We start from the raw sequence: 23,219 nt of genomic DNA, 5'->3' as shown, positions 1-23,219 counted from the left end.
GCGTGGGTTTCCTCTGGGCACTCCGGTTTCCTCCGGGCACTCCGGTTTCCTCCCACATACCAAAAACATGCATGTCAGGTTAATTGGCGGGTCCGAATTGTCCCTAGGTGTGATTGAGCGAGTGAGTTGTCTGTCCCTGTGTGCCCTGCGACTGGCTGGCAACCAGTTTAGGGTATCCCCTACCCACTGCCCGATGATTGCTGGGATGGGCTCCAGCACCCCCGCGACCCTACTGAGGATAAGCGGGGCAGATAATGAATGAATGAATGAATAAGAAAGAACTCTAAGATTGAATAAATACAACCATTCAATATGTTTACAATTTCATATTTTCATGATGACAGGTGAGGCACGGCCTCACCTGCCTCCCCTGACTACCTCGCTGGCCTGACCAGAACATCAACAATAACAACGGTAGCAAGATGGCCACCAGAGAGTTCTCGAACTGCTAAAACACTTTAAAACATGGCGTTTTTAAATCCTTCCTAAAATATTGTTGGGTTGTAAATAATTTAATTTGATGAAACAAAAAAGCTCATAGAACAGTTTCATGCAATTAAGATAACGTCCCCCTTGGCTTAGTTCAAAGGTTTTTTTGTGACGATCCAAATTTACCAAGCCCACGCCACGTTCCTACTTCAATTTATGAGGCGATTAACAAAATATACTGTAGCAGGGAAAGGGATGAGTTAGGGAATGCAGGTACGGACCGGCCAAGTGGTGAATCACTCGCCCAAGATGGTCTTTCTCAATCAATAGCACATTTCTCAATGGCTTGAATGGGAGGATAACCTGGCATTCGCGATTTTAGCGAGATTGTCGAGTTTATATTTTTACTTTGAAAAAAAAAAGAAAAAACATGATTGAGTCATGTTTATTTGTATAGCCCTTAATCACAAAGAATCTCAAAGTGCTGCACGGACCACAGATTATTGCAAACCACAGACTATTGTTACACCATCCCCTGATCTAAAACCTAGATGATTGCAAATAATACACACATATCGTCAACATAAAATATAAGTTATTCATATGCTATAGAATAGAAGTGTGTTTTAAGTTTAGATTTAAACATTTCCACTGAGGTTGCAGATTGAATACCAGAGGGAAGAGCATTCCACAACACCTGGAGAACGCTCTCGAACCTGCGGATCTCTTTTTGGCTCTTGGGATCACTAGTAGACCAGCATTTTCAGAGCAAAGGCTCCGGACCGAAACATAGGGGGAAATTAAATCTGAAAGATATGAGGGAGCAAGTCCATGCATGATTTTGTATGCTGCCAACAGAACCTTAAAATAACATCTTAAGCTAACAAGGAGCCAATGCAGGTTAGCTAAAATCGGGGTGATGTGATCAAACTTTCTTGTGTTAGATAAAAGCCTCACTGCAGCATTTTGTACCAGCTGAAGGCCCTTGATTTTTGGACTTCGGGAGACCGAAGAGTCGTGCATTACACTAATCGAGACGGGAGGTATCAAACGTGTTAATTATAATCTCCGCATCCGACTGAGACAGCATAAGGCGAATTTTAGCAATGTTGCAAAGATGGAAAAAAGCTGTTCTGGTATTCTTGACGTGTAACAGGAAGGACAGATTGGGGTCTACTGTGACACCTACATTTTTGACTGAGTCACTCTGGGTGATAATACATTTGTCAATATTTAAAGCAGTTTTTGAGAACAAGTTACAGAATTTAGATGGACCAATAACTAGCATTTCGGCACAAGAAGTTGAGTGACATCCACTCTTTTATCTCAGTGAAGCAGGCCTCCAAATTTCCACAGTTTAGTGTGGCAGATTCCTCCATCAGAAGATATAGTTGAGTGTCATCTGCATAGCAATGAAAACTGATATTATACTTGCAAATAATATCACTCAAATGAACCATTTAGATGCTGAAAAGAAGGGAGCCGAGTAATGAACCCTGTGGAACACCACAGGTAAACTAAAGGGCTCAGATGTCATTTCACCATATTTAACACAATGTGTCTTATCTGAGAGGTAGGATCTGAACCATAAGAGGACGGTTCCTGAGAGACCAATAAATTTTTCCAACCATTTTAGTTAGATATTATGGTCCACAGTGTCAAAGGCAGCACTAAGGTCCAGCAGCAGCAAGAGTGATGAAGCGCCAGAGTCCATTGCCAGTAGAAGATCATTGGTTACCTTAATCACTGCTGTCTCAGTGATGTAAAAATAATATCACATGGAAGTCATCATCATGATGCAGAGACCATGCTGTGACATTGCCAGGATTCATCTGTGGTGCCATTCATGGATGTGAGACGAAGCCATTCAATCAGGTACTGATGACACGGTGTTGTTTTTCAAGAGAGGAAGTAGATATGAAGCAGTAGCCTGGGAGATATTTTTGGAACGATTGTTCAGAGGAGGTAAAGGGAGCATTTCGGCATCATAAAAGTTTAAAACGTTTAAGACATCAGGTTGAGAACAAATAAAAAATGATGGATTACAGTGAGAGTCTAGGGCAGGGGTGTCAAACAGGCGGCCCCCCGGGTCAGATCAAAGGGTTGAATCTGGCCCGCGAGACAACGCATAGGGAAGAGAAAACAACGGGGAAAACAAGTTTTCCTGTTTGGCATTAAATGTGATAGAGTAACTGGCTTATTTTAACAGTTAAGTGAATGCAGTTTTACACTTGAACCAACTTACCACACTATACAAACTCAACATGGCCCTCTATGGCCGGAGAGAGCATTTGATAGCATTTATTTAATTCTTTTTAAGAGAAATTATACTTTTTTTTAACATACTCAGAAATTTCTGTTCGGACGGATTAGATCCTCCAATGCATGTTTGACATGCCTGTCTTAAAGAATGGTTCATGTTATAATAATAGTGGCATAAAAATAGTGCACCGTAACAATGGTACAGTGAAAAGTAGTGCAAAAACATTAGCATCAACAAAAATTCCGTAATGTTGTAAGATCTACGGTGAAGAAAATATGTATTTGAACACCCTGCTATTTTGCTATTTCACCCACTCAGAAATCATGGAGGGGTCTGAAACTTTCATCGTAGGTGCATATCCACTGTGAGCGAGATAAACTAAAAAGAAAAATCCAGAAAACAAAATACATGATTTTTTAACAATTTATTTGTGTGATACAACTGCAAATAAGTACTTAAATTGTCACTGGGCCTGTTAGTCATTGCTTTAAGTGACTTGTAGCACTTACCAGAGGGCAACAGGTCAAAGAGGTTGTGACCAGTGTGAGTCCCTGATGATGGTGACAGCTCTGCTGCGGTATCACAAACAGGCAATTCCCTGCAGAATGTGCAAAGAGCAGCCAATAATCTTCTGGGCTGCGTTGATTATTCTATGTATGTTTTTTTTCTGTCCGTTGCTTGGCTCCAGGCATACCACATCGCAAACAATTGAGAAGAAAAATGGTTGAGTCACTTTGTGTCTTCGTAGTTTGGATTCTTCCTTATTTTTGTTTTCACTGTACAATACAAAAACATCTAGTGGTCAATTATTTCACAGTGTCCCTTTAAAGTAGAAATGTTTACTATGGTTTCAATGAGTAAAATGAGTAAGATTTTCTGTGTACAGTATGTTTGATACTTCTGTGAATTTTAACCCTTACTTTAATGACTATTCCACTCTCCCAGGCCAGAACGACATTGAATATCAACACAGGAGATCAGGTAGGTTATGAGAAAACTTCCAAAATAGCTCACCTGGCATCTTTTGTTTTGCTGACTCAGCAGCTTTTTCAGAAAGACATTCTCCTCTTCCAGGGCAGAGTAAGTTTGGCTAGGTTTACAATTTTCAAAATCAGGTAGGTTACTCTAGAGGTGAAAATACCCAAAGAAAACTGACAAAACACTTTTGGTTTTGATAACTCACCAGTCTTTCCAACAGGACATTCCCCTCTTCGAGACCAGAACAACATTCAATTTCAACATGTCTTCCAGACATTTAAAAGAGTTGACCTAAATGCGAAAAATGCTCCCCAAAAGGTTGACTCAAGAATTTTGGTTTTGCTGACACCGCATTTTTTTCCAGAAAAACATTCCACTCTCCTAAGCTAGAACGACATTGACCATATTTTACAAGTCATCAGGTAGGTTACTACAGATGTGATATCTGCCCAAATAAAAGCTGACTGCGCTGTGGTGTGGAATGCTCCGCCCTATAAGATTGGATCTGCAACTTCAGTCCACTTAAGATGTGACTTTAAGGTTCTCTTATTAACATATAAATGTTTGCATGGACTTGCACCCTTTTATCTCTCTGATTTGATTTCCCCCGATGTTCCTGCACGGAGTCTGCGCTCGGAAAATGCCGGTCTACTTGTGACTCCGAGAGCCAAGAAGTCTGCAGGCTCGAGAGCGTTCTCCCTCCGGGCCCCGGTGTTATGGAACGCCCTGCCTCCAGAGATAAAATTTGCAACCTCAATGGAAATTTTTAAATCGAGGCTTAAGACACACTTCTATTCCAAAGCTTATGATTGATGCCCACCTCATATTCTGTATTGTCCTGTCTTTTTCCGACTGCCTGCCTGGTGGTGATACGAAGGAGAAGGACGATTTGGAGATGAGTCAGCAGACCAGCGAATGACCTGAAGCATGTGAACGCCTGCATGGACCAGCTGGCAGAGATGGGAAACTGCGTCGTGGCCGTCATAGACTGGCTGGACTAGTTTACAGGCTGGGGGCGTCGCTGCTGTCATGCACTTTCCGGACAAATTTTCAACATCTTACCTAGTGTTTACTATGCTTGTGTATAGTAATGCTAATTGTAATTCACCCTGGTCATCCTGGAAGGGGGATTACCACTTGTGAGGTCCTTTCTCAAGGTTTCTCTTTTACTCCGGTTTCCTCCCACATTCCAAAAACATGAATGTCAGGTTAATTGGCCGAATCCAAATTGTCCCTATGTGTGACTAAGGGAGTAAGTTGTCTGTCCCTGTGTGCCCTGCGACAGGCTGGCAACCAGTTCAGGGTGTCTCCTGCCCACTGCCTGAAGATAGCTGGGATGGGCTCCAGCACCCCCGCGACCCTACTGAGGATAAGTGGTGCAGATGGCTGGAAGGATGTATTCAGCCTGGTAAGCCTGCAAGGGGAATTATGTCACCCCTTTTCAATGTGTCTTCATTTTCCTCATGGTGAGTTTTTGAGTTTTTCCTTGTCTTCATGAAGGTTTCAGATCAGGGGACGTTGTAGTGGTGGTCTGTGCAGCCTTTTTGTGATAAGGGGCTACATAAATAAACATGACATGACGGAGCCTTTGCTCTAAAAACGCTGAACTACTCGTGATCCAAGAGCCAAGAAGAGATCAGGTTGGAGAGCGTTCTCCATTCGGGCCCCGGTGCTGTGGAATGCTCTTCCCCCTGAGATTCGATCTGCAACCTCTGTGGAAATGTTGAAATCCAAGCTTAAAACACCCTTGTACTCCATAGGCATATAAATAATCTATATTTTATGTTGATAATATGTGTATTATTTGCCCTCATGTAGGTTTTAGATGAGGGGATGGTGTCATTATAGTCTGTAATAATAGTTTGCAATAGTCTTTGATCTATGCAGCCCTTTGAGGCTCTTTGTGATTAAGGGCTATACAAATAAACACGACTTGACTTGACTTGACTTCCCATTCATCAAAAAACACGAATTGCGTCCTTCCTTGCCCCTGCCGTATAGAAAGATTGACAAAAGGTCCATGAAAAAGAGACACCCACCACGGCTGTGGATCACAAAGTGACAAGAGATGTACTCGAGTTGCCGGGTGTCCCCCACATTGACTCATTTGGAGTTGTCTCCGACTCGTTGATGGACGTCTGGGACGCGTGACGGACGGTGGGGCGACGGGACGAGGACGCGTCCTTTTGCAAAAGCTTCCAAGGAGTGGGAAGGTAAGGGCATCGGAGGGGGAGGTAGGGATGAGCGAGGGGTTGCGTGTCGTCCCTGCGCGTGTACGTGTTTATTCATCACCTCGCCGGCACACGAGAAGCAGAGATATATAAGATTTCACCCGACTGCGTCCTTTAAACAACCACAGATCTCGCCAGGGGACCCTCAGCTTCTTGCCAAAGTTCAGGGTAAGTTTCTTTCTTGTACATTAACAGGATTTGAACATTATTTGCATCGTATTTAGTTTATTTAATTTTTCCAGTTTTTTGTTATTTGAAACAGACAGACAGGCATTGAATACGTTTTCGATCATTTTAAATCGTGTACACCGTAAACCTTTTAAAATGGAACGCTATGTACGATAAGCAACAATAGATTTTTGTGTAGTTAATTTGGTGAATGAAACAATCTCGTTTATGCAAGTTTTTTGTGTTTTCTACATAGTCTGTCTGGCAATGAGCAAATAGGTGCTGGGTTTTTTTTTGGTACGTTTTATTATCGCTTAATAAAGGGAATTTGAATTAGTATGATTTGGGAATTTGTTGATCTAAAAAAATAGATAGATAGATAGATAGATAGATAGATAGATAGATAGATAGATAGATAGATAGATAGATAGATAGATAGATAGATAGATAGATAGATAGATAGATAGATAGATAGATAGATAGATAGATAGATAGATAGATAGATAGATAGATAGATAGATAGATAGATAGATAGATAGATAGATAGATAGATAGATAGATAGATAGATAGATAGATAGATAGATAGATAGATAGATAGATAGATAGATAGATAGATAGATAGATAGATAGATAGATAGATAGATAGATAGATAGATAGATAGATAGAGATAGATAGATAGATAGATAGATGGATGGATGGATGGATAGATAGATAGATAGATAGATAGATAGATAGATAGATAGATAGATAGATAGATAGATAGATAGATAGATAGATAGATAGATAGATAGATAGATAGATAGATAGATAGATACTTTATTCATCCCCAAAGGGAAATTCACTCTTCCAGCAGTATCCTTGTGTTAAAAAATTAAATAAAAGATATAGAATACAAAAAAACCCAATATAACGTGTTAATAAAGAGCATTTGAATAGTGTTATGAAAAATACACACTGTAATAAAAATAGGGTAATATGCAAATGTGGGTTTGGGGTTTAATGTGGACTTTTACTGCCCCGGGTGGAGTTAAAGAGACTCATGGCATGAGGAAAAACTCCAATTTGGTCACAAAAACAGCAAATAAAATGTTTCATTATGTGAATTGAATTAAGAAACTGTCCAGTTTATGTTTTACGTTTTGTGACAGTGAAGTGTGTCATTAAGTAACAATACTTAAAAAAGTCAAGTTACAAAATTGAGTAGAAAAAAGCAGTCAAATGAGAAAAGAATGAGTTGATAAACTTCTTGTTTTATTTTGTTTTTTTTGTCTCTAAGTATATATCTTCATCACAATCTTCTCCTTATTCTTTAAATGGCTTGTTGTAGTGTGGAGCTTAAAGAACCTTGCAAGAAAAACATATTTAAAATGTATTGGTTGGTTGTTGGTTGGATCCATTTAAAAAGTATATTTAAAAAAAAAAGGAAAATAGGAGAAATAGTTATTTTCTAAGTAAAAATAATATTTTACATAAGCAAATTATGTTGCTTAGTGTTATTAATCTTGCTTTTCTTATCTTGTTGGGAAAAAGGGAAAAAAAAGAATAAAATTAAATTCGACAAATAATTATATTTCCAAGTTAAATAAAAACAAAAATTTGGCAAAGTATAAGATTATTAGTATTACGATTTTTCTGAAAAAGAAAATAACAGAAAAAAAAACATAAAAATAATTAAACTTCTATTTATAGCTGATTGGAAAACCTCTTTCCAATTAAAGGTTTTGTAATTATATAAAGAGTTGTAACTTTTTGTTATTTTTTTACATATATTAAAACATTTTAAAATGTATTTTTTTCAGATTTTGGTCATTTTTAAAATGGAGTTATTGAGTTCATTGTTTTCTCGCATGGAACTTTTTGCAACATGCTCGTAACTCCACATGGTGAAAAATCTAGATTTAAAAAACAAGGACTTTCTTTTTTAAGACTATAAAAACATAAGTAAATTATCTGTCAACAAAACAAGAAAAGGTCAATTGGAAGGCTTATTATTATTTCTCTTTTGAACTGGGCTTTTTGCTGTGCAGATCTTCTTCCCACCTGTTTTGCTGCACAAAATGTGTAAAAAAAAAAAAGTGACCCAACCGTCCCATGTTTATGCAGTGTCTTGCAGTGCCTTGGACAAACTCATCAGCATGTTGCCCGGGAGAGGAAGCAACATCCAGGCGAGATGTGGATTGCCCCCTTCCTTGGTTCTTTTTCTCCTTTTTCTACTTCTCCTTTTACCCGCCTGCAGCGCGCACAGCACCACCGTGGAGCACGACTTCCACATCGTGCACAATGTCGACAACAGAAGTGAGCGTACAACTCAATTCCAAGAGATTAGATTGTATTTGTTGAACGAAGGGGTGTCCAACTCATTTAAGCTCGAAGGCCACACGGTGGAAAAAAAACTCTCACAGGGGCTGGACTAGTAGATTAAAGGGAAAGGGAGAGGGAGACAGAGAGAGAGAGGGGGGGGTAAACAATAAAGAAAGAGAGAGAAAAATAGTAAGAAAGAGAGGGATAAAGAAAGAGAGACAAAGAGGGACAAAGCGAGAGGAAAAACAAGAAAGAAAATGAGAGAAAGAGAGAGGGGAACAGAGTAAGAAAGAGAGAGAAATAAAGAGAAAGGGAGAAAGAGACCTAAACTAAGACAACGAGAGAAAGAGAGAGGGAATGTGAGAGAAATGAAGAGAGAAAGAAAGAAAGATGCAAAGGGAGATAAAAAAGAGAAAAAAAAGAGAAATGAAGAGAGGTAAAAAGAGAAGAGAAAAAAATACAGAGAGATAAAGACAGACAAACGAGACAGAGATAAGAAATGGAAAATAGACAGAGAGGGAGAGAGAGAGAGAAAAAGTAGAGAGAGTAAAATAGAGAAGAACTACATAGAGGGAGATAGAGAAAGACAAGACTGATTGACGGTGAGGGAGAGAGAGAAATAAAGGAAAACAAGGTGAGAATGAGAAAGAGAGAATTTATAGAAAATAACTAGAGAGACATCGCGGGAGAGAGAAAAAGAGAAAAGAAATAGAGAAAGAGAAAGGAAGAAAATAGTGAAAAATACAGAGAGAGAGAGATATAGAGAGAGTGAGTCGCTTTATAAGTGGCGCCTGGCTTCGGCAACATCGAGTGGACGTATTTCAAACTGCAAGTCATTTTTCTCTTGTGCTTCTCTCAACGTATTCTCACGGGCCAGATTAAAACCTTTGGCAGGTCTGATACGGCCTCCCTGGCCGTATGTTTGACACCCTTGGTTTAAACAGTAACTGATTAGACTAATCCTTTGTTTTTTTTTTTGTTTTTTTTTGCGGGGTTGCCTTCCAAAACGATCCTGCGATAGTCAAAACCAGCAAAGTAAAAACCTATTTTCATGTGTTTATTGAATCATCTATTTTACATTGAAACCAAAGAACAAACCCTATTTGCAGGCTTCATGTTTTTTTTTTTTTTTTTTTTTTTTACAATTTTTTTTTCTCAAATCATAATTTCAAAAATAACGTTGCTAGTATATTGATTCAGGACACTTTATTTCAGACGATATTATCGGAAAAATCTAAGAAATAAAATTTAAAGTTAAAAAAAAATGTAATCTAGGGTTTCAAACAACGCATTTTCGAGTCATTTTGACCTGAGGACATCAAAGGGGTTTAACTAAATTTTAAAACTGAATTTCAACCCAAAAAATTGACTACCTGCGGTAAAATCTGACTTCTGATATACCGAATGAAATATTTACTGTAACCTAATTAGAAATGCCTCAACATTATTTTTTTTTGTTTCATGCACGGGAGGTTGAAAGACCATCTCAGTTATTTATATTTTTATTAACTCTTCGATATATGAATTATGAATATTCCGAACGTCTTAGTTTAACTGTTGGCATGCGATAATGGCTTTAACTACTTACATACCGAGGATGTAATAATGGCTGTACTAATGTACTGCAGGGCTATTATCACAAACTATATCATTTTGAAATCCAGTATTTCGTTTTTAATGTTTTCTACAAATCCATCAGATGTTGGTAAGGTCATTATAGCATGATAAATATGTAAACAGTAATGACATAATTGCACGGAAAAAGGTTTGATTTAATTCTTTGTTCGATAGCGATTCTCATCTCATCTCATTAGCTGCACCGCTTATCCTCAGTAGGGTCACGGGGGTGCTGGAGCCCATCCCAGCAATCATCGGGCAGTGGGCAGGGGACACCCTGAACTGGTTGCCAGCCAATCGCAGGGCATCAATAACGATTGTTTTAACAAATAAGAATCTAGTTAAATACTAACTTATTGATTTGAAACCATCAAACTCAATTGCACAGAGGGCCCTAACTCAAACTACATATTTGGTCGGGAACAGGGTAAATATTTATTTATAACTAGACTTTTTTTTTTTTTAAAAATATGAATTTAAAACGGGCAGCACGGCGGCGCAGTGGTTAGCGCTTGTGCGGCACAGTTCATGTCATGGGAACCTGTCGTGGGTTCAAATCCAGCTCCAGACTTTCTGTGTGGAGTTTGTATGTTCTCCCCGTGCTTGCGTGGGCACTCCGGTTTCCTCCCACATTCCAAAGACATGCATTTCAGGTGAATTGGCCAGTCCAAATTGTCCCTAGGTGTGAATGAGCGAATGAGTTGTCTGTCCCTGTGTGCCCTGCGATTGGCTGGCAACCAGTTCAGGGTGTCCCCTGCCCACTGCCCGATGATTGCTGGGATGGGCTCCATCCCCCCCGCGACCCTACTGAGGATAAGCGGTACGGCTAATGAGATGAGATGAGATGAATTTAAAACAGTCATGAATATTCTACAGGATAAACTTACTTAAATATTGAATAACTTAAAAAACATTGCTCTCCGTAAAAATGTCCGCTGTCAAAACTTTACGAATTCAAAATATGAAAAAAAAACGGAAATATGAACATAATTTGTGCTTTTTGTTTTGGTGAAAAACATATTCCGGTTCCTCGTATTCTTCTTTAACTCTTCAGCTTTCTGTATTTGATCTGTTTACAGCTTACTCTGATGTTTTGTCTCGTAGTGTGTTTTTTTATTCAATTTCTTAATTACGGCCACAAAGAAAACACACGGTTTTACCGGCAACGTCAGGTAACAAATATTCGGCTTCCTATCGGTTTTGAAAAGCTCTGTTTTCCCACTTTTTTCTCTACCATTTTGAGGGTTTAGCATTCGCGTAATCCACAGCAACAGAAACGTCACCCTGCTTTTCTCCGTTTAGCCTTCCGTTACATCGTGATTGATAGATGTTCGTCCCTGGGCGTTACGTCTCCTCTTCCTGACACTAAAGACTTAGTATTAATGCGCTTGTCAGTTTTGTTTTTCAACTGGCTGACATCTTGTTTTTAAATTGGCTGCGTTCGTCAAGCTATAGCTAACTCGCTTGATGCGGGAACCTTCTCAGGAAGTCTTGTGGCGGTAGCAAAAGCGCTGCATTGTGGGATCTGTAGTTTGAGAGTTATCCGCATTTCATAGAGCCGGGCTATTATAGTAGATGTATATAAAACTATTTCACCGGCTGGATGTAATTGTACGCCGGGCCGGATGTGGCCCGCGGGCTGTGAGTTTGACACCTATGCCTTAGACCAGGGGTGTCAAACTCATTTTACCTCGGGGGCCACACGATAGAACAAACATTCTCTCGGGGGCCGGACTAGTATATTAGAGAGAAAGAAAAAGAGAGAAAGAAATAAGACAAAGCGAAGGAGAGAAAAAGAGAGAGGGTGGGACAATGAAAGAAAGAAAGAGAGAAAGAGAGAGAGAAGAGAGAGGGAGAGAGAATGTGAAATACAAAAAAGATATAAAGACAAATAGTGAGAGAGGGGGAAAGACAGAGAGAGAAAGAATGATATCCAAAGAGAAATAGAAAGTGAGAAAGAGGGAAGGAGAGAAAAGAGAAGGAGAGAAAGAGAGAATGGGAGAAGGAGAGAAGGGGGAAGCAGGAGAGAGCGAAAGAGAGAAAAGGAAAAATGGAAGAGAGAGCAAAAGAAGGTCAAAAGACAGAGAGATAGAAGGAGACAAAGGGAAACTAAGAAAGAGAAAGAGACACAGAAAGTGAAAGAGAGAGAGACACAGAGAGTGAGAGAAAAGGGAGGAAAAGAAAGAGAGAGAGAGAGAGAATGTGAGAAACAAAAAAGATATCAAGACAAATAGTGAGAGAGGGGGAAAGAAAGAGAGAAAAAGATTGATATCCAAAGAGAAATAGAAAGTGAGAAAGAGGGAAGGAGAGAAAAGAGAAGAAGAGAAAGAGAGAATGGGAGAAGGAGAGAAGGGGGAAGCAGGAGAGAGCGAAAGAGAGAAAAGGAAAAATGGAAGAGAGAGCAAAAGAAGGTAAAAAGACACAGAGATAGAAGGAGACAAAGGGAAACTAAGAAAGAGAGAGAGACACAGAAAGTGAAAGAGAGAGAGAGACACAGAGAGTGAGAGAAAAAGGGAGGACAAGAGAGAGAGAGAGAATGTGAGAAACAAAAAAGATATCAAGACAAATAGTGAGAGAGGGGGAAAGAAAGAGAGAGAAAGAATGATATCCAAAGAGAAATAGAAGGAGAGAAAGAGAGAATGGGAGAATACCGGATACCGGGCAGAGTCAATACACAAGTCTTGTGGGTGCAGAGGTTTGTTGACGGACTGACAAAGGGTGAGTAAGAGCACTGATCTTAAATAGGAGGGAAGCCAATCAGGCAACGAGCTGCAGCTGGCGCCAAGTCAAACAGAGAGAGACACAGAGAGTGAGAGAAAAAGAGAGAGAGAGAGAGAGAGAGAATGTGAAATACAAAAAAGATATAAAGACAAATAGTGAGAGAGGGGGAAAGACAGAGAGAGAAAGAATGATATCCAAAGAGAAATAGAAAGTGAGAAAGAGGGAAGGAGAGAAAAGAGAAGGAGAGAAAGAGAGAATGGGAGAAGGAGAGAAGGGGGAAGCAGGAGAGAGCGAAAGAGAGAAAAGGAAAAATGGAAGAGAGAGCAAAAGAAGGTCAAAAGACAGAGAGATAGAAGGAGACAAAGGGAAACTAAGAAAGAGAAAGAGACACAGAAAGTGAAAGAGAGAGAGACACAGAGAGTGAGAGAAAAGGGAGGAAAAGAAAGAGAGAGAGAGAGAGAATGTGAGAAACAAAAAAGATATCAAGACAAATAGTGAGAGAGGGGGAAAGAAAGAGAGAAAAAGATTGATATCCAAAGAGAAATAGAAAGTGAGAAAGAGGGAAGGAGAGAAAAGAGAAGAAGAGAAAGAGAGAATGGGAGAAGGAGAGAAGGGGGAAGCAGGAGAGAGCGAAAGAGAGAAAAGGAAAAATGGAAGAGAGAGCAAAAGAAGGTAAAAAGACACAGAGATAGAAGGAGACAAAGGGAAACTAAGAAAGAGAGAGAGACACAGAAAGTGAAAGAGAGAGAGAGACACAGAGAGTGAGAGAAAAAGGGAGGACAAGAGAGAGAGAGAGAATGTGAGAAACAAAAAAGATATCAAGACAAATAGTGAGAGAGGGGGAAAGAAAGAGAGAGAAAGAATGATATCCAAAGAGAAATAGAAGGAGAGAAAGAGAGAATGGGAGAATACCGGATACCGGGCAGAGTCAATACACAAGTCTTGTGGGTGCAGAGGTTTGTTGACGGACTGACAAAGGGTGAGTAAGAGCACTGATCTTAAATAGGAGGGAAGCCAATCAGGCAACGAGCTGCAGCTGGCGCCAAGTCAAACAGAGAGAGACACAGAGAGTGAGAGAAAAAGAGAGAGAGAGAGAGAGAGAGAGAGAGAGAGTTTGAGAAAAAGGGAGGAAAAGAGAGAGAGAGAGAGAAATACAAGTACAGTGTCTTTGTTCGATGCACCTAGCTTTGGCAACATCAAGTTGACATATTCCAACCTGCAGCTTGTTTTTCTCTTGCACTTCTCTGAGCGTTGTCTCGCGGGCCGGATTCAATCCCTTAGCGGGCCTGATCTGGCCCCCGGGCCGCACGTTTGACACCCCTGCCTTAGACGAATTGAGTGTAACTATTATTTTTAACAGTTTTCACCCTTTTTCTCGAAAACCAATCATTGTCAGTAATGCCACGTTGGCATGAGGTTAACCAAATGGAATATCTGATTCCAGGTCCGGAGATCGATCCCTTTTGGTACGTGGGCCGGGGCGTGCGACCGATCGGACGTTTTGGCAAACGCCAAAATAGCCAGGACGCTTTGCGGCCAGTCGTCGGGATGCTGGAGATGCTCTACAGCAGCTTGCGGAAAAAAGAAGACTTAGCTAAGATGCTACGCCAAGAAGAAGGGGACTGGTTACCGTGACAACGAGCATCTCCCCCTTGCGCCGCACGGCAAACCCTTTGCTTTATACAACATGTGTTCCATGTTACTCAGTGCTGATTGTTAATAAAATCATCCTGCAAAAGAAACGGAGAAATGTTTTTTTTTTTAATGGGAAAAAAAACATAAACAGAGTGTTTTCGACTTGCAAATTTAATTTCATTCATAATACATTTCTCTGGATGCGCTGTGGCACACATAAATCATATTTACCGTATTTTCCGGACGATAAGGCACACAAAAAACTCCTAACTGGCCAGAAATTTCAAAAGGACCTTATATACCACAGAATACGGTGCATAAAATCGGATATACCAGTAAATACAGTATCTATAGGCGAATATTACTACATTATTTTACCATTTTCGGGCAAAAATTAATCAATCGGTTGCCTAATATAGCATAAAATTGTATGCAATGGGGTTCAAACCCAGGTCATAGTGATGAGGGCACCAACACTTTACTAATAGACCATCAATGTACAGATGACTTTTGAAAAGCCATTAGAGCTCATATCATTATCACACTACTTTTACTCACAGTGCCAGAAACACTGATTTGCATAGTGCATTCTAAAAGCTTAAACAGTGACTCCACTTTTCCACTAAAGTGCCAATAATTTTGCAAAAGACAGAAACTTAAAGTCTTTCACCAAAATACTAGACAAGTTATTTTACGTAAGTTTACATTTTAAACTGCAACATTATTGACACACAGGGGAAGAAGTGGCGAGACTGTTTAACCTATCAGAATGCAGAATAAAATGCACTATGCAAATGAATCTGGCTAAAAATAATATAATATTGCGAAATTAAGGTATAAGACCTGATCTCATTCCCACACTAAAATAGTGTGAGAATGAGATAAGGTCTAATACCTTTTCAAGCATCATCTGTACCACTGGTGGTCTCGTGGTAAAGTGTCAGGACCTCCGCGCTGTGACCTAGGTTGGATTCCCGTGGCAAACAACATATTGTGATTTTAATCAACGACACTTATCGACTGATCAATCGTATGCCGAAAGTGTGTTAAGTCAGAAAAAGACCCAGTAGCTATTACTGTAGACTCAATTTCATCTGAATTTCAGGCGCCTTATAGTCCGGTGTGCCTTATGTAAGAAAAATATGTGACAAGACCAAAGGTAAGATTGGGCTTAAAAAATCTAGCCCGACCTGACCCGTCCCGCGAATATGAAAGCCCGAACTTGACCGATCAACTTGATTTGAGGGACTATGCTTGAAGTAAACCCGAAGCTGCATTTCGACACCTTGCGTACTTCGGCCCCGAAGCGTGCACTTCAGCGCGGAAATATGTTACTCAAGTCAAGGTATAGTTACTTCTGAATAATTTCACTCAAGTATTAGTTTTAAGTAGTCATCTAGATAAATACTTGAGTCAACGCAAGTGCATGCTGTGAACAAGAAAAAAAAAAAAGAGCAAGCTAGAAGCCCTGCCCGACCTGACTTGATAATATACGTTATATGCCCAGACCAGGCCCAAGATCGTACCTCTATCAGTGTTCTCGTTTGCCCGCGTCCTTGCGTCCATTTTTGCTGGGGACGCATAGTCTCAAATCGACGTGCGTCCCCGGTACGCAACTTTTTTGACACAAAATTGTCATTATTACCCGATGACTTTTTTTTTAAACAAATATTTACCGCACTCCAAACTTTTCGTCAGGCAGATCCGGCAGATGTTGTTTTGGTCTCGCGGTTCGAGTTTTCATCTGCACGCCGATCTCGAGTTGTGTAGTGAAAGGAAGTCCGTCCCTTTTTAGAGAACCAGCTTTTTCGGCTCAACTCATTAAAGAGAGCCGGCTCTCAAACGGCTCACTTGCTTTGATGCATTTTATTACGAATGATGATGTTGTATAAAAAAGTTAAGAAAAAAAGGAAGTATAAAAGGAGAAAATGAAAAAAAGACAGGTTTGTGGTTATCCCATTTAATCGGTATATTACCAACAATAATTTAATGCAGAAAATGAATTAATAATTTGATGATTAAAACTGAATGAATATATAGATTTTTATTATATATTTGTCACCGATTTACAATTTCAACCTCCATAACACTACATTTTGGGGACCCGTAGATCTCTGTTGGGACCAATGTTCCCTGTAATTTTCCACGGGTCTGAGCGTTCACACTCAGTCGATGAGCAGCGCTTGAAACAACAGTGAGCAACCATAATCCCAAGTGTGGCAAGATAATTAATTATCAAACATGTCCAAAACTTGGCATCAAGTTACATTTTGCTGAGTTTCCGGCAAAATGATTTTTCTCTTTTGAATGAATTGACTCATGTACTATTGCAAAGGTTGTACGGCCTACAAACGTCGTTTGTTCTTACAATTCTTTCACAAGATATCCATTTCTTTTTATTTCCTGATATATTTCGTCACATAATATTAACGTTTTTGGGGGCTTATTTAGTCGGTTGTAAGATACAGAACTGTACCTAATCACATTTTTGAGTGGAAGTACAATGTTGGCAACAAGATTCACTCGATATAATTGGAAATTATTTGAATGCAACACAAACTTTTTCTTCTTTTTTCCGTGTTTTTTTTCTACTTTTTTTAAATTCCTTTAAAAAAAATCTCATTGTGTTTATTTTTTCCGAGCTGTTACTTTTTTCTTTTTGTTCTCTATTTACTTTTTTCCTACATTTCTTTCTTTTTTTCTGGCTTTTTTTCTAAATTTTTCCTTCTTTTTTTCTCAGCTTTTCACTACTTTTTCATTTTGGTATTTTTTTCTTTTTTGTTCTATTCCCCCTTTCCTTTAAGTCATTTTGTGCACAATCTTACATAATATTTGGTCATATTGGGATTAAAGAAGCAAAAACAACCTGAAGAGCCGTTTAGGACCTGAAAGAGCCGGTTCCTTTGAGTGAGCCGAGCCGAAGAAGCCGGTTCCCCGACAAACTCTACTAACTTTACTCAACTTCGTTCTCCTTCGACTCGACTTCAAAATACCGCATTTAGGACACAACGTCAGGGGAACCCGTGTATTTTTACCTTCATGCACTGTAACTTTGACTTGAGTCGCTTCTTAATTAGTAATTTTGAGCCCTCATTTTTGTGCGCTGGCTAGATTTTCTTGTGCGCTGAGAATGTGCGAGCAGTGCGCAGCTTAGAGGGAACACTGACCCATAGATTTTTAAGCATGCGAGTCCCCGGGACCCATCATTTTTCAGAGGTAAAATAAACACTGCCTTATACAAGACCATTTTTGGGGGGTGCGCCTTATAGTGTGGAAAATACGGGACTTGCATGGTAATATTTCCCCACCATTGCAAGAAAAGACAGCACATAAAGTGAACGTGGCACTGTGCACGGTAAACCCCAACCTGGTCACCCACGCTGGGATTAAACAGGAAGTGATGCATTACGAATGTCATTCGCTCCCAAACACGGGTATACATTTCGTGATAAGTTTACGCGGGATACTTACCGATAACTCCCGTTGGAAATCATGAGCGTTACACAACATGAAACGGGCAATACATACATATTTTGCATCCATTGTTTTCCCTCCATACTTATACATACTGTATATATTAAATTCCGAGGTGACACTTTATACAAAAATACAGGACGTTGTCATTGGACCCTTGCAGCTGTGCTTCTTATGACATTTTTACATCACAAACATGCTTTTCTATACTGTGTCAACACTCCAAGATACCAGGACGCGCAAAACAAAAAGGGTGTGAAAGATTCAAGGAAGCTCATAGAAAACGCGAGCGCACTGAGGCGGATGGCTACTCCATTTTTTTTAAAGCCTGAAAATCGACCACACACTCCTGGCGATGTCCTAATGGATGCAACGAGAGAAATACAGTGAGGAAAATAAGTATTTGAACACCCTGCTTAGAAATCATGGAGGGGTCTGAAATGTTCATCGTAGGTGCATGTCCACTGTGAGAGAGATAAACTAAAAAGAAAAATCCAGAAATCACAATACATGATTTTTTTAACAACTTATTTCTGTGATATAGCTGCGAATAAGTATTTGAATACCTGATAAAATGAATGTTGATATTTGGTACAGTAGCCTTTGTTTGCTATTAAAGAGGTCAAACGTTTCCTGTAGTTTGTCACCAGGTTTGCACACACTGCAGTAGGGATCTTGGCCTACTCCTCCACACAGTCAGGTTTTTGGGCTGTTGCTGAGAAACACGGAGTTTGAGCTCCATCCAAAGATGTTCGATTGGTTTCAGGTCTGGAGACTGGCTGGGCCATGCAAGAACATTGATATACGTCTTACGGAGCCAGTCCTTGGTTTTCCTGGCTGCTTCAGGTCGTTGTCGTGTTGAAAGACCCAGCCACGACCCATCTTCAATGCTCTGACTGAGTGAAGGAGGTTGTTCCTCAAAATCTCACAATACACGGCCCCAGTCATCCTCTCTTTAATGCAGTGCACTCGTCCTGTCCCATGTGCAGAAAAACACCCCCAAAGCATGATGCTATCAACCCCATGCTTCATAGTAGAAATGGTGTTCTTCGGAATGTACTCTTTATTCTTCTTCCTCCAAACACACTTAGTGGAATTATGACCAAAAAGTTCTATTTTGGTCTCATCTGACGACAAAACTTTCACCCATGACTCCTCTGTATCATCCAATGGTCATAAGCAAACTTAAGACGGGCCTTGACATGTGCTGGTTTAAGCAGGGGAACCTTTCGTGCCATGCATGATTTCAAATCATGACGTCTTAGTGTATTACCTACAGTAACCTTGGAAATGGTGGTCCCAGCTCTTTTCGGGTCATTGACTAACTCCGGTCGAGTAGTTACGGGCTGGTTCCTCACCTCTCTCAGAATCACTGAGACCCCACGAGGTGATATCTTGCATGGCGCTCCACTCTTTGACCGTCATGTTCAGCTTCTTCCATTTTGTAATGATTGCTCCAACAGTGGACCTTTTTTCACTAAACTGCTTGGCAATTGCTCCGTAGCCCTTTTCAGCCTTGTGGAGGTGTTCAAAGCTGTCTTTGGACAGCTCTTTGGTCTTCGTCATGTTGCAAGTTAAAGTCTTACTGATTGTATGGGGTGGACAGGTAGTTTTATGCAGCTAACGACCCTAAATAGGTGCATCTGATTCAGAATGATACATGTAGTGCAGGTGGACTTCTAATGGGCGGATAACCAGGTCTTTCAGGGTCAAAATTCTAGATGATTTACTGGTAATTATTTGTAGCTTTATCACACAAATAAATTGTTAAAAAAATCATGCATTGTGATTTCTGGGTTTTTCTTTTTAGTTTATCTCTCTCACAGCGGACATGCACCTACAATGAAAATTTCAGACCACTGCATGGTTTCTAAGTGGGAGAAATAGCATAATAGCAGGGTGTTCAAATACTTATTTTCCTCAGCGTATATAAGAGCGGTGTTCTCAAATTTCAGAATCAATTTTCTTGTTCAGCACTTGGAGTCATGCTTCACAGGAGGATAAAATAAAGCTATGTTGTTCAGGATTTGAAAAAAAAGTACAAAAATAAATGTTCGTAACAAAAAACGGTGGTTTCGTGACGTGGACAAAACCAGTCCATTAAAAGTGTGGCTGGGGAATGATTCAGTGCGCAGACAAAAGGCCGTTAAGTCGGAACGTGAGAGAGAAAATGAAAGCTGAACAAGAGAATACTGCAATGAATGGTCGCCTCGTACTCGATTTCACAATGGAGACGAATATTGGACGATCGCGCTTTAATGTTGGTTTCATTCATATAATGTCTGAATAACATCTAATACAGCTACCTTTTAATTCATCCGGAATATTTCGGAAAGGAATTTGGTCCGTCATTAGAATTGCATTAGAATGTTGGAGCAAGAACGTGATCTGACGTTTAAAATAAATTCATTTGTTGCCCTTGGCGACCATTGACGTCAATTATACATCCTGGGCCCCAAATGATGGCTACAGACTCTGTATTTACAGTGAGTGAGTTGATAGACATTTCAACTTTAAAGGGACCGTTTGTTATTCAGCACCTCCTAGTGGTAAAAAAAAAGTCATTGATTTAAACAGAAATCACCAACTTTTTTAAGCCGAGAACTACTTTTTGTTACTCATTGGCCAAAAGGGCTAACAATGGGTTAACATTATTAACCCGTTCACTAGCAAAGAGATAATTAAAAATGTATTTGAACCGGACACACAACCCATCAATCAAGCACAGGATCAATTTGGCTAATGCTACATCCATTGCAACCTTTGGATTTTGATTTTATTTAATATTATACTTTAATTATTTTATATTTTATTCATAATTTTATTGTTTGTTAATGCAACATACATTGAAGCCTGGTCAACCTGGAAGGGGGATTACCTCATGTGCGGTCCCCTCTTAAGGTTTCTTCATTTTCCCCATGTTGAGGTTTTTGAGTTTTTCCTTGCCCTCATGTTGGTTCCAGATCAGGGGATGCTGTAATAATAGTCTTTGGTTTGCACAAATCTGTGGTCTGTGCAGCCATTTGATGCGTCTTTTGGTGAAGGACTATACAAATAAACAGGAGTTGACTTGATTATCAAGTTTATGTCGTTAGTGATTTTGTTTCTTTATGACAAATCTAAAGGGCAATTTATTGGATGCAAGTTCCTTATTTTGACTGTTGTTCGTTGTTTTGACTATTGCATCATTGTCACTATTGACCAATCATGTTGTTGTTCTTTGACTACCACACCCTTCATGGCGATCCGCTTGTTTGTAAACTTGAAGATTTCATAAAAAAGGGGTCTCCAAAATAATTTCCTTATCTGAGAGCCCTTCTCTTGGTTCTCCTTTTAAGTTCATAATCTGATGCAGTCTTCTGTTTTGTGATTAAGGACTATACAAATAAACATGACTTGACTAATTATTGTTTTATTTTTTAATAAATGACATTTTTTACAACTAGGAGGCACTAAATACACACTCTTTCAAATCGATTGGGTCATGTTTTATCAAATATTTTATAGACTTTATTTTAAAATATGTATATAATATTTTACACGATATTATTATTTTTTGTTTTTCTAGTTTTTTTTTATTTCTTGATAAATTTTGGGATTTTCTAATATTTAATCTAAGATTTGATTTTTTTTCCATTTATTGTTTTTGAGAAGAATGACGTTGTTTCCCACTAGGAGGTGCTAAATAATACACAATGCCCCTTAAAGATTGACGGTGTCACGGTTTTATTTGCTCTTTTTCCTAAAATGATTTGTTAATTATCTAATTCTATCATCCAAGCAATTTGAAATGTAACAATCACCCGCCTAAGTTGATTATAACAATACAACCGTATGTTTACAATTGGACAACCACTCACAAAATCGGAGCTAAACCCATTCACAGTGCCATTGACGGAAATAGACGTCAAATATTTTTTCAACATGGCTGGCACTGACTGAATTAACAGTCGGAATCTTATCTGATCCGTGGAGAAATTGTCTCTTAATTCATAGTCCACAACTTGATAGTGTATCCTCATCACGATGTAGAAAAAAGGACATTTGAACGCAGAACATTCTCGGGGAGACGTTTTTAAGGCAGAAACTGTCCACTCATCTTTGCTGGGGTATCCCGTTGTTAGGATCCAGGCATAGGGCCTCCTGGTTTGGTGTGGAGCTGGAGGCGGACTCTCGGTCAAGGCACTGGATGAGTGGGCGGAGGTCTGACTTTGGCCCCCTGTTCGGTCCATAGCGGTATTGTGGGTGGCCATGAAGGGACCTTAACTCTATGATGGGAAGATTTCCATGGCCTGATCTGGCTCCATTTTATCTGAAATGTGAGGGGCAATGATGTTAATCAGGCATGAAAATGAGTAAGGGCTTAAAAAGGTAAGCATGGTGTTACGGAAATACCAAATTTATTTGTGTAAGATGCGAGCCCCTAATTTTTTATTAAAATTCCGTATAAAATTCTCTCAGCTCAAACCATGCATTAAAAGTGACAAACATTGTTGAATACATCATGGGCAGAATTTCTAGGCGCAGCCTTGGAAGGGAAGGGGACCATCTCAGCTTCAGTTCTCACTGGAGTGGTTTGCACTGGAGTGTGAAGCGGCCGGGATGAAGATCAAAACCTCAAAGTCTGAGACCATGGTTCTCAGCTGGAAAAGCATAGCATGCTCTTTTCAGGTTGGGGATGAAGTCTTGCCCCAAACGGAGAAGTTCAAGTACCTCGGGGTCTTGTTCACAAGCGAGGGTAGGATGGAACAGGAGATCGACAGACGAATCAGTGCAGTGTCAGCAGTCATGTGGACCCTGTTCCGGCCCTCACCTATTATCATAAACTGTGGGTCATGTTAAAATGAACAACACCCCTGATACAAGCAGCTAAAATGAGTTTCCTCCAAAGGATGAGAAGCTCGGTCATCTGGGAGGGGCTTAGTATACAGCCACTGCCCCTCTGCATTGAAAGAGCCATCTGAGGTGACTCAGGCATCTGATAAGGCTCACATTGTTCACTAGAACTGTGCCTGTAAGCTTCCATTTCCTCACTATTCCTAACATTGGAAACTGACAGCTGAAATATCTCAGCAAGAATATATTATATATATATGTATGTATATACTGGACTGTCTCAGAAAATTAGAATATTGTGATAAAGTTCTTTATTTTCTGTAATGCAATTAAAAAAACAAAAATGTCATACATTCTGGATTCATTACACATCAACTGAACTATTTCAAGCCTTTTATTATTTGAATATTGCTGATTTTGGCTTACAGCTGAAAAAAACTCAAAAATCCTATCTCAAAATATTAGAATACTTCCTCAGACCAAGTAAAAAAATAATTTTATAACAGCAAAACTAAATCAAATATTTGAAAATGTCCATTGATGCACTCAGTACTTGGTTGGAAA

General features: G+C 39.6%; 2 protein-coding genes across 4 annotated transcripts in view; one reads left to right on the top strand and one right to left on the bottom strand.

The window, feature by feature from the left end:
• Positions 1-5,811: 5,811 nt before the first annotated feature.
• prlh2 (prolactin releasing hormone 2) lies at positions 5,812-14,446 on the top strand. The gene is made up of 4 exons (XM_088322426.1): positions 5,812-5,883; positions 6,030-6,069; positions 8,175-8,366; positions 14,155-14,446. The coding sequence occupies exons 3-4, from the start codon at positions 8,207-8,209 to the stop codon at positions 14,343-14,345; spliced, it is 351 nt and encodes a 116-aa protein (XP_088178552.1). The 5' UTR covers positions 5,812-5,883; positions 6,030-6,069; positions 8,175-8,206; the 3' UTR covers positions 14,346-14,446.
• A 52-nt stretch (positions 14,447-14,498) lies between these two features.
• myripb (myosin VIIA and Rab interacting protein b) overlaps positions 14,499-23,219 on the bottom strand; it is a 195,387-nt gene continuing 186,666 nt past the window's right edge. For all 3 annotated transcript variants that reach the window (XM_088322402.1, XM_088322403.1, XM_088322404.1), the window contains one exon: positions 14,499-22,131. In XM_088322402.1, the coding sequence (XP_088178528.1) occupies positions 22,088-22,131 (44 nt within the window). In that variant the 3' untranslated portion in view covers positions 14,499-22,087. The remainder of the gene's footprint in view (positions 22,132-23,219) is intronic.

This window comes from Urocampus carinirostris, chromosome 18 (genome assembly GCF_059441175.1).
Source record: "Urocampus carinirostris isolate Australia breed hairy pipefish chromosome 18, RoL_Ucar_1.0, whole genome shotgun sequence".
NCBI lineage: Eukaryota > Metazoa > Chordata > Actinopteri > Syngnathiformes > Syngnathidae > Urocampus > Urocampus carinirostris.
This window is presented reverse-complemented; position numbering and strand designations above follow the sequence as displayed.

Excerpts from the sequence above, each read along its gene's own strand:
- prlh2 (XM_088322426.1), top strand. The coding sequence starts at position 8,207 with ATGTTGCCCGGGAGAGGAAGCAACATCCAGGCGAGATGTGGATTGCCC. Across the intron at positions 8,367-14,154 it reads GCACAATGTCGACAACAGAA|GTCCGGAGATCGATCCCTTT; the intron begins GTGAGCGTACAA and ends ATCTGATTCCAG.